Below are 15,350 nucleotides of genomic sequence, written 5' to 3' on the forward strand. Positions count from 1 at the left end.
GTGATATAGGATTACTGCAGCTAAAATTCTCAACGTTCTGTGGCTATGATTAATTTCAATATATTTGATTGTAAATTACAATATCAGGCATCAGTTTTAAAGTCTTGCTGTATTTCAATTAAACGTATTTGAAATCAAGTGAACAGAACACTTACAAGATTTGGCAATTAAAGAAGAAATCTAGAGACTGTCTTGCATCCAGTGAACACAAAACTAGGCATAAATCAGTTGGTTTTCTGTTGCCTTTACCCTGCTTGGATGACAGGAAATCCAACATTGTATGACAGGAGTTAGGCAAGGCATCTCCTACCAGAGACTTGAATTAATTAATTTCATATGAACATCTTGTCTTTGATGTACCAATCTATTGGGAGTCTTCATGTTTCATGAAGATCAGGGAATCAGTGAATGAGATAAAGGATGTAGTAATCTTTTTATTCCACCAATGATATTGGAAACTTCGGATTTTCTGTCTATTGTTTCGGACAACTAAGAGGTCTAGGAGCTGGTAGCCACAAAATTCCAGAGGCATCTTCGATTAGCAGGTGTAGCAGACTTTTCTCTTACTTGCAGCCACAAGTAATTAAAATAACCTGAACATGGAGTCGTAAACTGGTAGCTCTTATTTCAAATCCCCTTGATCGAATATCTAAATAGATAAATGTACTGGTACAGAGGCGGTGGGAACTGTTATCATTGTTATACAGATCACATTACTGTGGCAAACCTTGTCACTTTAATCCCCTTAAATTTCAACTTCAAGGATGTTTGACCTATTAAGTAAAACAAAGTCAATGTGTAAAGAGTCAAGTTTCAAGAAGCTCTCAAAAAGGTAAAATACTTCTGATAATTGTTTTAAATTTGACCTTTTTAAAATTAGATACATGGTTTGCAGTGTCAAATGATAATGTAATATAAACTATGCCAATCACATCAGCTTTATTGAAAAAAAAGTCTTGCTCTATGTCAGGATTCCATTTTATTTGCATTATTTTCAAAATCCTGAGTGAAATTGAGACCGAAGATGAAGTTCTCAATTCCAGTTCAAGTGCCCACCTAAAAAGCAAAAGTATGTTTAAAATATTTAAATAAAAGCAAAATACTGTGGATTCTGGAAATCTGAAATAAAAACAAACTGGAGAAAATCATACCATTTGTAGAGAGAGAAACTTAATACTTTGAGTCCAGTATGACTCGTTTCAGAACTTTAAAAAAAATCCAACAAACAATTTGACCATCAACATTTGATTAGCTTGGTGGCAAAATCAAGACACTAAAAACTTTACACTCCATAAGGTGATTTTGTATTATTTTGTATTATAAACTATACTGTGGATCATTGTAAGCAATAAATCATGGACAAATTTTAGTTTTTCCAAAATGCTTTAAAGTAACCTTCGAATTAAAAATGGTGTATGCTTTTAACAATGAATGGTACATTTAAATTAATTTCAACAAACTTATTTGTACTTAAGTGCAGATCTAAGTAGCAAAGAGATCAGTAAAAGGTAAAGCTTAAACTTTATTATCGCTTAATATTAATTTAATTTAAAAAACAAACAAATGAAGACAATCAAACTGATAACAATGGATGTGGTAATGTTTACAACTGCACAAAACCTGATTGTATGTCTCAGAAAAGAGGATATAAGATTCTGTAAAAACTGTTTTTACAAGTTTTTATTACACAAAACATACAGATAAAGTAGTAGAAATAAGGCAATAACCATCAGATATGAATGATGAGATCTGCCAACAAGATAACACCTGCTTTCATTTGAAAAATTGGAGTGCTGGTCTCCAATTTCACAACATATCAGTTACTGAACCTAGTTGTTTGAAAACAGTTTGTAAATACAGCCATTTAATTAGAAATTTTCATATGGAGATGTTTAAGCAATCATGTATTTTTTAAAAAATGAGGAATTGTTGATGGTCTTAATGCAAAGACCTAGAGATCTGGTGAAAGAACATTAACCAAACAAATTGCTTCAATTTCTACTAGATATGCACAAATCAAGTGCCATGTTTGACAAAGTAGCCTTTTGATTTATATTGTTTCAGATCTTCATTTTTGATACGGAATGTCTGCTGCATTTTTAAAATTAAATTTGTTACAGCAACAAACAACACACATGACCAGAATCTTTTTCAAATGCAGAAATGACTGATTTCATGCATGCTGTTCTCGTAAAACAGATTTTTATATTTGATGATGAATTGTATGAAATGCATTGGTTAAAAATAAACACGATAAAAGACCCCATACAGTCTTGCAGTACATTCTGACCATTTTGCATTCTATATACAAATCTAGGTGCTATCTCTACAGTAGGTGTACTTCAATGATGCTTAAGTTTTAAATATGATGTCTATGTACCAATAGTTTAAATATTTAAATATGTTAAAATTGAATTGCATACTATTTTCTTTAAAGTACAGGAAACATGGTACCTTTAACTGAATGGCACAAAGGAGATAAGTCTTGAGTTCACTTTAGAAACTTGAAATTTAACAACATGGTTAACAGTAGGTTTCTGGAACATTAGTGCTTAAAAAAATTAATATTCAGCAGGCTTTCATGTACTGAATCACCAGGATGTTTCCATCTGTTGTTTACTACAGTAACTACCATTTCAGGTCTCTGCTAATATAATTCATTCAGTATTATAATGGAACAATTTTCACACATATCTTTAAGAATTTATCTTGGAATAACCTCAAAATTATTTTTAATTTCTCTTCTAATGGAGAAACTTATATATACACATCATTGTAATGGCAGAGCTCTGTTCCTCGACTCTCACTGCTGCATTTCCAGAATTTATTCTGCCACTTCAACTCAGTTAATTTTTAATACACAGCACATGCACAGTAACTTCCCAAAGCAGATGCTAATGAAGAGTTTACAGTTCAAGACTCCCAAAAATCAATTTTCAGTGTATGGGCAATATTTACAGCAATGTACCGGAAAATACTTTCTTGACCAAAAGGCATCTTTCTGAACTGATTTACTGTGATAACATTGTAATAAGGAAAATTTTAAAGAAGGACAGCTCTTGTAATTCCTTTCAATTAACTGTTGCCTCCTGTGTGTAATAAGTATTGTAATAACACACACATGCACGAACATGTTCTTTAACAGGGTCACAGCGCAGAAATCAACTCAGTTTTTGCATATCCATATTCATCATATTAAGTATTTGATTATTTTGAGACATTGCTACTGTACAAGATTGCAACTGACACCAAGACTTCAAATCAACAGCATATTTTTATCCAAAGGGATCCCACAATATTTGACCATTAAAGACATGATCCTCCTTAGGATACCCCTTAACAGAGCTGATTAAATTTCCTTTGTTGAGTGGGGTGCTACTCTGGTTGCTGCCAAACTTTAAAAAAAAAGGCTGAATAAAATCAGCAACCATCTAACCAGTTTTCCCAAAATGTAATATGAGCTGTTGCTCCAGGAACTCTCATCCTTATGATATCAGGAAGGCTTCCAGCTCATGAAGAATTTAAGGTTGTGGAGTCTTGAATATTTCAAGAAATAGTGGCATTATATTGACCCTGTTTGAATAGACTGATTTTATGGCTACTTTAAAAGCATAACCACTGGTGAAATACCTTGAACTGAAGTGTTATGTGATTCATTTAAAATACATGGTTTGAAGACTCACTGACATACATCTAGCATGATAAATGCCCCAAGGTATTTAATATACAAGCTTCTACAAATAAAGCTTTTTACATATTTTCCTGCATGATATTGCAATGTGTATTATCACAAGCAATCAGTTTCAAACTTTAAATACATAAAACTAAAAAGATCAGGGAAAACTGACTGTAAACAGTCGAAAGCAGAACCAGCATCACCCAATGAACCAATCACTTCCGCTTCAAACTCCTAGGAACCCACAAAAAGCCATAAATAACCTAGGTGAATAATGCAGTAATAGGAAGACTCATTTGGAGAAAGAAGAGTGGTTAGAATCCAGCAAATGCTGCTGGAAATTGTGATAGAGGCAGATACAATTGAGGCTTTAAAGAGAAAGCATCTGCAGAGCTCATCTCCACTGGCTATCTCTAATTGCCCTTGAGAACATAGTGGAGACCTACGTCTTGAACCGCGGCAGTCCATGCCAAACAGACATGAAAATCATGAAAAAGTACACATGAAAAAAACCTCATAAGAGGTTGGTTTATAACCCAATCATTTGCAAAAATATAATGCAATTTGCAGGACTGATGTCAATAAAAGATGGAAATAGAATACGTAAATAGAAATGTAAATACATCAATATCTTCCAACAATTCACAGATGCTCTCCAACAGAAGGAGGAATTAAATCATCTAAATAGATATTGTACAGATATTTGAAATCTGAAATTGTGGAACACTCTTGCTGATGTAGGACTGCGAAGGTTCACACTGTAACTGAAGAGAAGGCTGAGGCATTTTGTTTCCTCTTTGCTGCTGAGAAGGGAAATTAGATTATCTGTGAAGGTATTGCTTCAACTGGCATGATCTTTGTCAGAGGAAAAAATGTTCTTCTAATGAGATTGGTTATAATAGGTAAAATTAAAAAGCTTAGGGCTGCTCATTTTTGTTGTATAAAAACTTCTGATTTCCAAAAATCGGAAGGGAAGGGATAATGAATTACACAGGAAATTATTTAATGCATGGAATTTCTGGGGTTTTCCATTTGATTCTGAATCCAAATTAAAGGCCAGGACAAAGTGCATGAAAAGTTTAATTCAGCATTGTGTGTAATAACTGAAAGCTCATATCCTTCAACAAGAGTCTGACTTAAATATGGATCCTTAACTAAGTTTAATGCTGAAATGTAACAGGACGTGTAAGCGTTTAACTTAAATAGACTTCATCAGTCACCTTTAGTTCCAAATTGAATTGTTTAGATATTCACTAAGCATTACATAGGCCAATTCTTCACTGGAAATCCATAATTTGGCTGAACGATTCTCCCTCAATAACAATACTAAAATCAGTGAAGTCGATAACTTATTCTCTCGTTTCTTAACAAGCCCTAGCATTTTAAATAAAATGATTTTTTACAGGAGAACGGAAAGAGAGGAAAGGCAGATTACTCACTGAGGTGGATATCTCATTGAAACTTACAGAATACTGAGATGGTGCTTCCACTAATAGGAGAGATCAGGACCAGAGGACAGAGTGTCTCAGAATGAAGGGATGATCCTTTAGAATGGAGGAGGAATTTCTTCAAAGGGTGGTGAATTTAGGTCATAGAACCCTTACAGTGTGGTAGCAGGCCATTCCGCCCATCAAGTCCATAACAACCTTCCAAAGAGCATCCTACCCAGGACCAAGCCCTGTAAGAACTCTCTAACCCCACATTTCCCCATGGATAATCCACCCAGCCTGCACATCTCTGGATGCTTTGGACAATTTAGTATGACTAATCCACCTTACCTGCATATTTCTGGACTGTGGGAGGAAACCCACACAGCCTTGGGGAGAACATACAAACTCCACACGCAGTTGCTCGAAGCTAGAGTCCAACCTGTTTCTCTGGCACTGTGAGGCAGGAGTGCTAACTACTGAGCCACCATGCCATGTGAAATTTGTGAAACTCATTACTGATGGCCAAAGAAGCCAAGTTATTGAGTGTCTTTAAGACAGAACTAGAGAGATTCTTGATTAGTAAGGGGATCAAGACTTATTGGAGAAGGCAGAACGGGGCTGAGAAACACATCAGCCACGATCAAATGGACCCAATGGGCAGAGTGGCCTAAATCTGCTTCTGTATCTTATAGTCTTCAGGAGTAAATAACCCTAAATATTCTCCTTCACCTCAAAGTAATCATAATCTTTGCAGCTAGTGTTGAGGACAGGAACTAAAGGAATTAGTTGTGTAATCCATTATATAAAGCATTCTATTGATACGCTTGAATGAATGGTCTCAACTCTCGTCAAAAAAGTGCAGAAAAGATACACAGGAATGGTTTCAGGGATGAGGGACTTTAGTTACATAGATAGATTGTATCTATCTGTTGCCCTCGAGAAACTCATAACATATCAAGTCATGATAGTTTTAAGCAAATGAAACAAACGCAAAGTGAGGAGGAGGAACCAAAGAAAAGGTGACAGGAGGAGTGGTTAAATAATAAAGAGGCTCAGTAAGCAAGGTCAAAGATCAATACTGGAGAAAGCAGGATGTAATACTTCACTGGAGCCATGCTGGGGCTCATGTACTTCTAAGTCACTTAATTAAGAAAGTACAGAGGATTTTAAATTAAATTGGGCAAGGGACCAAATTTTTGCAAGTGAATTTGATCAAAGAGTAATGACAGAAGGGAAAGGCTTTAATATTGGAAATGATAGACTGCGACAGGAAGGGAGAAAGGGTACAGATCAGGAATTAAAATCCATAAAAAACAATAGAAATTAAAAACAATAAAATTATTAAAATAAAGACATGGTACTTGAACACAAAGTATTTGAAACAAAACAGACAAACTGAGTGTAAATGGAAATTTTAAAAATACAGTCTGGTCACCATTTGAAACATATGGCTGCAGGATGGTATGGATTGGTACTTGAATTAAAGGACACAGGATATTTAAGACGACAGAGAAAGGAAAAAGGGTAGCCCCAGTAGTTAATGACAATATTAATTTGATAGAGGGGGATTTCCCAAATTCACAAAACCAGGCTGTGGAAACAGTTTGGGTGGAGATGAGCATTGATGAAGGCAAGAAGTCATTTGTGGGAGCAGTATACAGACTTCCCAACATTAACCACAGGTTAGGTGAACAATAAAGGAAGAAATAATGGGAGCTTGCCAGAAAGGCACAGAGATAATCATGGAGATCTTAATTTACATTTACACCAGAAAAGTCAGATGGGAAAAGATAGCCTACACGAGGAAGGCATAGAATGCTTTTAAGATTATTTCATAAAATAGAATATTCTGGAGTAGACAGCAGGCTATAATAGACATGGCATTGTGCAACGAGACAAGATTAATGAATGACCTCATCGTAAAGTTGTCACTAAGTCATCAGTGACCATAATATGATCAAATTTTATATTCAATTTGAGAGGGGGAGGAATGGGTTCAAGATCATTTTCTAAAACTTAAATAAGGGCAATAATGAGGACATGAAAACAGAGCTAGCTACAGTGAACTGTCAAGTTAGCTTAAAAGGATGGGTGAATAAAGATGCATCAGTACATATTTGAAGGGATAATGTAGAATACATATTTGATATATTTCGACAAATAAGAAAATTCTAAGGGACAAACTCACCGCCTGTGATTAACTAGAAAGGTTATGATATCCACCTAAAAGAAAAAATATATAATGACACAAAGACAGGTGGCATGCTAGAAGATTGGACAGAATACTAAAAATAGTGAGGAATACAAAAGAAAGCTAGTGAGAATTTCTAGAAAAACCTTAAAATTTTGAGTTAATAAAGAGAACACTGCCAAATAGATGAGTTTGGAGAAGTGATCATGAAAACCAAAAAAAACAACAGATGAATTGCAGGTATTTTACACTATCTTCACTAGAGAAGATACCTGGACAGCTGGAACTGACAACCGGAAGTGGCAGATTCAAACCACTACAAATGCTGGAGGAAAGATCACAGAAGCGCTTCACAGGAGGCTCCCAAGCACTGAGGATGTCACCCTAGACAGGGGACGAAACGTCTGCACCAGAAGTTCCCAGCTCGGCGAACAGAACCACAACGAGCACCCGAGCTACAAATATTCGCACAAACTTTGAACACCTACGGGTGAGAGACGCTAAGACAAGCCAGGAAATGGGAATCCTGTGCCAACCGCCTGAGCACCACATACAAACAACTCACGTTCCTGCATGACTGCAGTGGACAGCTGGAACTGACAACCGGTAGCGGCAGATTCAAACCACTACAAATGCTGGAGGAAAGATTACAGGAGCACTTCACAGGAGGCTCCAAAGCACTGAGGATGCCACCTAGACAGGGGACGAAACGTCTGCACCAGAAACTCCCAGCTCGGCGAACAGAACCATAACAAGAAGCACCCGAGCTACAAATCTTCGCACAAACTTTGAAGAAGATACCTGTTGCATTTTCAGGGAAATGAGCACAGCAGACAGTCTGACCCTCAGCTACCTGTCTCAATTGTCATTTAAACATGAACAAAAATAAATCATAGAAAATAAAAGCTCATGGTTTGGGGAGTAAAATATTGATATGGATAGAAGATTGTCTGGCCATCTGGAATAAAAAAGTAGGCAGAAATGAGTCTTTTTTGGGTGTGCCACAGTGATCAGTGATGGGACCTCAACTGTTTATAAATTGTATAAACTACTTAGATGAAAGGATGGTAAAAGCACATTATCTAAATGGTGAAAGACTGCAGAGCTAAGATGCAGTTGGTTCTCGACATTCTCAGACACTTAATTGTAAAGACTAGAGTGCAGCTAATTAGTTTAAAAAGTTAAAATATTATTGTTTATCGTGAGGAGGAGGGAATACAATAGTAGGGAGACAAAAACAGAAGTTGCTGGAAAAACTCAGCAAGTCTGGCAGCATCTGTGAAGAAAACTCAAAGTTAATGTTTCAGTTCCGATGACCTGTTCTCAGAACTCTGGTTCTAAGGAAGGGTAATCACAGACTCAAATGTTTGTTTTTTTTTCTCTGTGAAGAGAAATCAAAACCAGCAGAGAAAAAGAAAATAAAAATCAGGGCAGATGGGATGATCTGGAACTGTTCAGCTTCATTCTTTGTTTGGGAGACTGGAACGATGCTAGTCCTCAAGCTTACCATATGTTTCAACAGTACACTCTGGAGGCCAAAGACAGAGAGCTCAGAATAGGGGCAAGGTCAATAATTAAAAGATAGTTAACTCAAAGTTTTGTGGCCACACCTGTGGACTAAGCAAGTGCTCCACAAAGTAGTTACCAATCTACCTTTTGACTCTTCCTCCCCCGGGTGTAGAGAAGGCTGCACTGACAGCAGTGAATACAGTAGACTAGATTGAAAATTCAACTAATTCACTTTTAATCTGGATGAAGTGCTCAGGGCCTTGAATACTGAGAAACATAAGTGGTAAAAGAACAGATGCTGTAACTCCAAAATTTAAATGGAAAATACTGTGGGAAAGGGAGGGGATCAAGGTGATAAAAGGGGAATGGTGCTTGGCAGTAGCACCATCCTGGTCATGGCAAAAATGCCAAAGTGTGATCCACTGAATAGAGAGGCTGTTGTGGGTGGAAAGACAACAACAAGGCCAACCCTGTCATAGTACTGGGGGACAGTGGAATGGAATACAATGGCTTAGTGGTTAGCAATGCTGCCTCACAGCTCCAGGGGTTTGATTCCAGCCTCGGCCAACTGCCTGTGTGGAGCTTGCACATTCTCTGCGTGGATTTCCTCCAGGTGTTCCTGTTTCCTCACACAATCAAAAGATGTGCTAAATTGCCCATTGGTCAAGGGTAAATACAGGTCAAGGGTAAGGGAATGGGTCTGGGGGGGGGGGGGTTACTCTTTGGAGGGGTGGTGCGGACTTGTTGGGCAGAAAGGCCTGTTTCCACACTGTAGGGTTTCTAATTAGAAATGGTGCATGAAATGAAACAGATACAGTTGAGCATCATAACAGTGGGTGGGATCCTCAGTTGAGGCAGAACAAAGGCATATTAATTATTAAGTAAGGTTGCATTGTCAGAATAGATGCAGTAAAGATGGAGATCGTAGGAGAATGAAAGAAAGTGGAAAATGGAGGAAAGTCCAGACAAGGATCATAATGTGGGAAAGTGCAGTCAAAGTAGCTGTGGTTGTCATTACGATGTACAGAATATTGAATATACCCAAAAATGAAAGCCGAGAGAGGGAGTATTTGTATGGATACCATGTGACGATGAACTTTAGAAACTGGAAACATTGTTGATGACTTTTTTTTCATATTGGCAAGAGTCCTGAATGGAGAAGTGTTCAGTGAGAATAAATGGATTTATCCCATCATAATACTGAATATCTGATGATTCCTGAAGGAAAAAGATGATGTTTTAGCTGTTAAAGTTTGCATAAGGACTAGCTAAATACTTATTGGAATTGCGAGCTTTTGCAACATATTCTGGAGGGCTAAGGGCTGTAGAACTATAGTTGCTAAAATTGTATTAATAAGCAGAATAAAAATGGGTTTTAATTCAGCAACTGGTAAATTCTCCTACTATATTCACTAATAAAGGAAATAAACTATTCTGTGCTGTACACCTCTATGACTCTATAACAGGCATGAAGCTAGGGATTAAGAGCAGTTTAGGGCTGGAACTGAAAAAGACCCAGTTGTGAGAGCCACAATTCCGATAAACCAATACCGCAAGCACATGTAGGGCCTCTCTGCATTAGTGCTAGACCCACTAGATCAATCCAAGTCAGAATGAAAGTTGCTGACCAAACTTTTGAGCTTGCACAATATTCACCCATTACAATAAAAGTGGCTCCACATATGTCAAGCTCTGGGGCAATTTACTTTTAATCAGAGGACTTTTATTGAAGTAAGATTATTTAAATGGTCATAATGTATGCTATTCATTTCATATAATACTTCCGCAAGCTACTGTAGAAATAGATCGTTCCATTTTAAAGAAAAAAATATATTTGACCAGCAGAGGAAACACTAGCCAGGTTTCTGGATAGCACCACAGCTAGACAAATGTCCATGGTCAAGAAAAAGGCGGCTATTTGGAATACCTACTCTGGATTTTAATATGATAGAGGTGGAGTAGAAAGCATTTAAACTGCTTAAGTTACTACGTTGATTTTTCTTTTCAATTTTCATCAACTATTTTTTTTATTTTTAGAATGTATAGACATGTATACAGGTGGATTCTGCTTAAGTATGAAAATTGTATTATCCAAAGACTTTGTACATGGTGGCAGAAAGTCGCAGGGTTGAATATATTATTTCCCCTGAAGTAGATGGTTTGTGTCTCCAACTAATTTCCTGAAAGATCTTAATTAAATAGAATTTGTTCGAAATTTCTAAACTGCACTCTATACTTAACCTGAAAGTAGAGGTAATTCAGAGATGAGGGATTAGGCTGCCTTCGAAAAGCTGTAGGTCTTTTTGGAACACAGGAGATTGAAGGGAGACTCAATAGAGATAGGCAAAATAACAACAGATTTGGATAAGGTAGGAAAAGTAGCTTCCACAATAATGAGGCATGACAGATTTAAGGATTTGGACAAGAGCAGGAGGGAGTAATGAAGAATTATTTTATGCAGTGAGTGCTATTGATCTGGAGCTGACTGCCTATGAAAGTGGTAGGTGAGATGATCAATAATCTTAAAAATAAACTAGATATACACTTGAGGAAAGCAAACATGCAGAGCACCATGAAGATAGCAAGAGAATGTAACTGACCAGATGGCTCTATACTCTACAGGGAATCTGTATGACCTCAACAGGCCAAATGGGCATATTCTTTGACATAACACCTAGTGGATCTAATTCTAATGGAAAAGTGGAAAATCCCTCATTTTGTAAACACACTTAAATAACACAATTAATTTCAGTTCAACATGTTGTCATTTTAGTTTAATTCGTATATACAGATGAACAAGCAGCTTGTTTGTTTTAAAGATTGGCTGCACAGGATTAATAACAATTTACTTTAGTAATTGGTACTCTTTTGAACAAATCAATTTTAAATATAACTTCCTATTCATAGAGTTCTAATACAACTACAGTGTCCTTGTATTAAAATCAAAATTTTACATATCTTCTAGCTTGAAACATTATCAAATAGTATAGTATTTGTGTCTTTCTTTGCTTTCAAAAAGTTTGACACAATCTGCAAAACAGCAAAAGGTCATGGAACAACTTGGAAAAAAGAATTTTGTTGTACAACTTTCATCTGAGGAATACATTAAATGGCAGACTGTATATTTTTGTGTTGGAAAAAAATCCATATATTAAGAAAACCATTCAAAATTACTCTCAGAATCTATCGGACACCATTCAGACTTTGAACACCTGGTTCAATGACCCAATACTTTAATCATGAATGCAATTAGCCCATGGGTACTCTCCTGTATTTGGTAGGATATCTGAGGTTCAAAATATTTTAGAAAGTATGCTTGAATAATACAGACATTGTCAAATGGAGACTTATGTGCAATGACATACTCCTGCTGGGTAATATTGAAAGAACCTTTTTTTTTAGAAAAACATTAACTTGCACAAACCTTTGCAAGAGCACTATAAGAAGAACCAAGCCTCAGTGAGAGGATGAAAAGCCTTGGAATAACAAGTAGCTCCTGGAAGCAGATAACCACCTTGTAAATGCAACTGCACTTTGTTTCTTTCATATAGAATTTTGCAGGGAAATACCAATAAATACTTGATGCATGGTGTCCTTCTAGGAGTTTCCATTTGTTTTGATACTACCTTCTACCTAGGATCAAGAGTTAGTTACATTGCAGGTCTGGGAAAGGAGCTGCTTATACAGTGTTTTGTTTTTGGTCATTTGTTGTGTTTCATGTTTAAGGTCTTAAGTCACTTTTGTTACAGTACTGTCACGCTTTGTATTTTTGGATTGTTGTATGTTAATATTTGGTTTTTAGTATATGGCTTTGCGAGTTGAAGATAAGACCAGTTAAAATCAAACAAGTGTTCAGTATTTTCCAATGTCCCTCGTATATTTCAAAAGGAGCTACTTTGGTGAAATCCTTTTCTTCAATACATTCAGCAGATATCTGAAAGTCAGATTTTCAGCGAGATAAATATTTAATATTCAATTCTCAAGTTCCACTAACTTGGACATCAAATTTTATAGCCTGGGAACTTCCTATTCAGAGAACATAACATTTTAACTATATAAATGACTGTCAGATAACCACTTCTGAAACAATAGACATATCTCAATGTAGAAGATAACTGCTCCATTGATTTTGACAAGTAATATACAACAGCACCATCTGTTTACATTGTAATTTTAGACAATTGCCTATATTAAAGATGGCCATCAAAACAAACCAGGAGAGCACAGGCTGAGTGTAGTACCATGGAGGATTCTAGCTTTGGCTGAAAATCAATTTTTTCATTAACCATTCTATTTTTAACAGTTAAGAACTATTTTCTTCTTTGTGCATTTGGTACACATAAATATGGTATAGCCAGAGACAACAGTAACAAAGACAGAGATCACACAGATTTGACCCTGGTGGTTGCTGGAAGCACAAAATGGACAAGCCACAGCTTTCCTGTAGCTTAATGCATGCTCCAATCTTGGCAGGATGGCTTCAATTAAAATGTAAGATTAATCAATTTGTTGCAAACTGTGCAACCAATACAACTTAAATCCTTAGTTCAGGGACACATGTTCTATGCTCAGTAGGCTTCTAACTACTTATTTAGATTAATAGTAACACGGCCAAAAAAGCAGTTGCAGCTCTTCTCTCATTATCTCAGCACAGACAAGGGATCAAATCTGGGCCATTCCTGGTCTGCATGGTCCAGCCACTCACTGAATAAACTCAGCAAGTCATCAGGGCAGCTCATCCAGAACATTTTAACAAATACAGAGTGGCCCAACCACAGAAAGAAGACAAAAATTATCACAGTAAGAAAAAGTTATGTAATAAAACTGACTTCACCACCTGGGTTTAGTTCTGCTTGAGAGCACCAATAGGTCAGAGAGGCAGCTACTGCAAGTTTGATCTCAAAAACATTAGTTTGTTCACAACCTCAGGTGTCAGCTGCCCTCTTTGCTTTCCTGAAAATGTCTCACCAAAATTCTGCATACAGTCACTTCTTGCACCAACAGCTGGCACAGCCAAAAGCCAAAAGGCAAGTTTGGCTAACTTAGGATGCTTTTGAGTGGCATTTGACCAGTAACTGAACAGATCCACAGTTTTATTGGACACAGGTTCCTTTAAATATTGAAAGACTTCATCTTTTCGCTCATCTTGGCTCACCTCTTTCTTTGGCGGTGTTTTCAGGTTTTCATTAATTCCACACACTTTTTTTCTTGCAGGTTGAAATTCAATGGCATCTTCACATGACTGTCCAATATCTAAAATCATTTCACAAACTCGATTGATTACTTCCTCCTGTTGGTAGTGCGGCACGGACCGTAAATGCTTCAGATGTGGATCAAGGACCATTGCAACTTTATGAGCAGTTTCCACTTTAAAGTTCTCCTTTAAAGACTCCAGAAAAAGGTGACAGAGTTTACTTACAGTGCCAGCATCATTAGCTTTGGAAGTGAAAAGTTTCTCTAATTTTATATAGGTTGGGAGCACAAGCTGTAATGTTGGTCTATTTTCACAACTCAGTTCTATTACAGCCTGCTTTACTGGAGCCAAAATGGCTGTGAGGTTGCTCAACAAACCCTTATTACAATTTTGGAGGTGCTTGAGTTCTTTCCTTCCACTGATCAATTCTCGTAACTGTTCGTACTTCTCGTGTACAAGGAGGAGAGAATCTGCAACAGAATTCCAGCAACAGGGAACCTGTTGCCCTTCAAGAAGGCTGGTTAACTCTGGACTGATGGTATCTTGTTCAAGTGAGCTCATTAACTGTATGCAGTTGCTCACAAGTTCAGTAACTTCTGGCATGTTTTGTGCTTGTAATGTCCTTTCATTAAGCACACTCCTTACTGTTGAGTTTAATGCACAAGCTGAACATCGCAGGCACATTCCAGCTTTCAAGAGTGTAGCTGAACTGACTTTGCTATCCGTGACGTAAATTATCCGCATCTCTGACATGACAAATTCTGAAAGTACATTTAATACCCATTGGTGAACCTGCTCACCAGTTTCTTTGCCATCCACTTCTTTAATGCCAAGCACGTATCTTTTCATTTGCAATCCCTCTACTTGATGTGCTGTTAGAATGTAGTACGACTCCGGGCCAACATTCTGACAATGACAGGTGACACCTATTCCCCAGCACGCATTGCTTCCAAGTGCACATGTGACTTTTACTTTCACCTGGTTGTACATTCTGGGCAGATGTTTCAGAGCAAGTGTATTCATATCCCCAAGGATATCAGCCACAGGAAAGGATCCATAACGTGCACCAACATCAACAAGTGTCTGAGCAAGTTTGATAAAGTCTTTTCCGTTTACCACAGTCAGTGCGTTCAGATCAGAACACATTACTTTGAGCAACTTCTCAGCAATGAGTTGGCGCTCTTTTTCAAGGACTGAGCTATTCACTGCAAATGAAAATAAATCATTATACAAACAGAAATTCGAATGGATAAAAATTCTCCCATCAAACTTTACAAACTGGAAATTACTGCAGTAACAGTCTCATTTGTACGTTTCACCATCTGAATGGGTGAATTTCCATTATCAACT

At 37.0% G+C, this 15,350-nt stretch overlaps 1 protein-coding gene across 9 annotated transcripts in view; it reads right to left on the reverse strand.

Annotated features, from left to right (window-relative positions):
* Positions 1 to 1,662: 1,662 nt before the first annotated feature.
* Positions 1,663 to 15,350, reverse strand: part of znf618 (zinc finger protein 618) — a 129,232-nt gene continuing 115,544 nt past the window's right edge. For all 9 annotated transcript variants that reach the window (XM_043720062.2, XM_043720060.2, XM_043720059.2 and 6 more), the window contains one exon: positions 1,663 to 15,205. In XM_043720062.2, the coding sequence (XP_043575997.1) occupies positions 13,689 to 15,205 (1,517 nt within the window). In that variant the 3' untranslated portion in view covers positions 1,663 to 13,688. The remainder of the gene's footprint in view (positions 15,206 to 15,350) is intronic.

The sequence above is a fragment of the Chiloscyllium plagiosum genome, unplaced genomic scaffold (genome assembly GCF_037043375.1).
Source record: "Chiloscyllium plagiosum isolate Xiang-an unplaced genomic scaffold, Cpla_swu_hap1 HiC_scaffold_21, whole genome shotgun sequence".
Lineage (NCBI taxonomy): Eukaryota > Metazoa > Chordata > Chondrichthyes > Orectolobiformes > Hemiscylliidae > Chiloscyllium > Chiloscyllium plagiosum.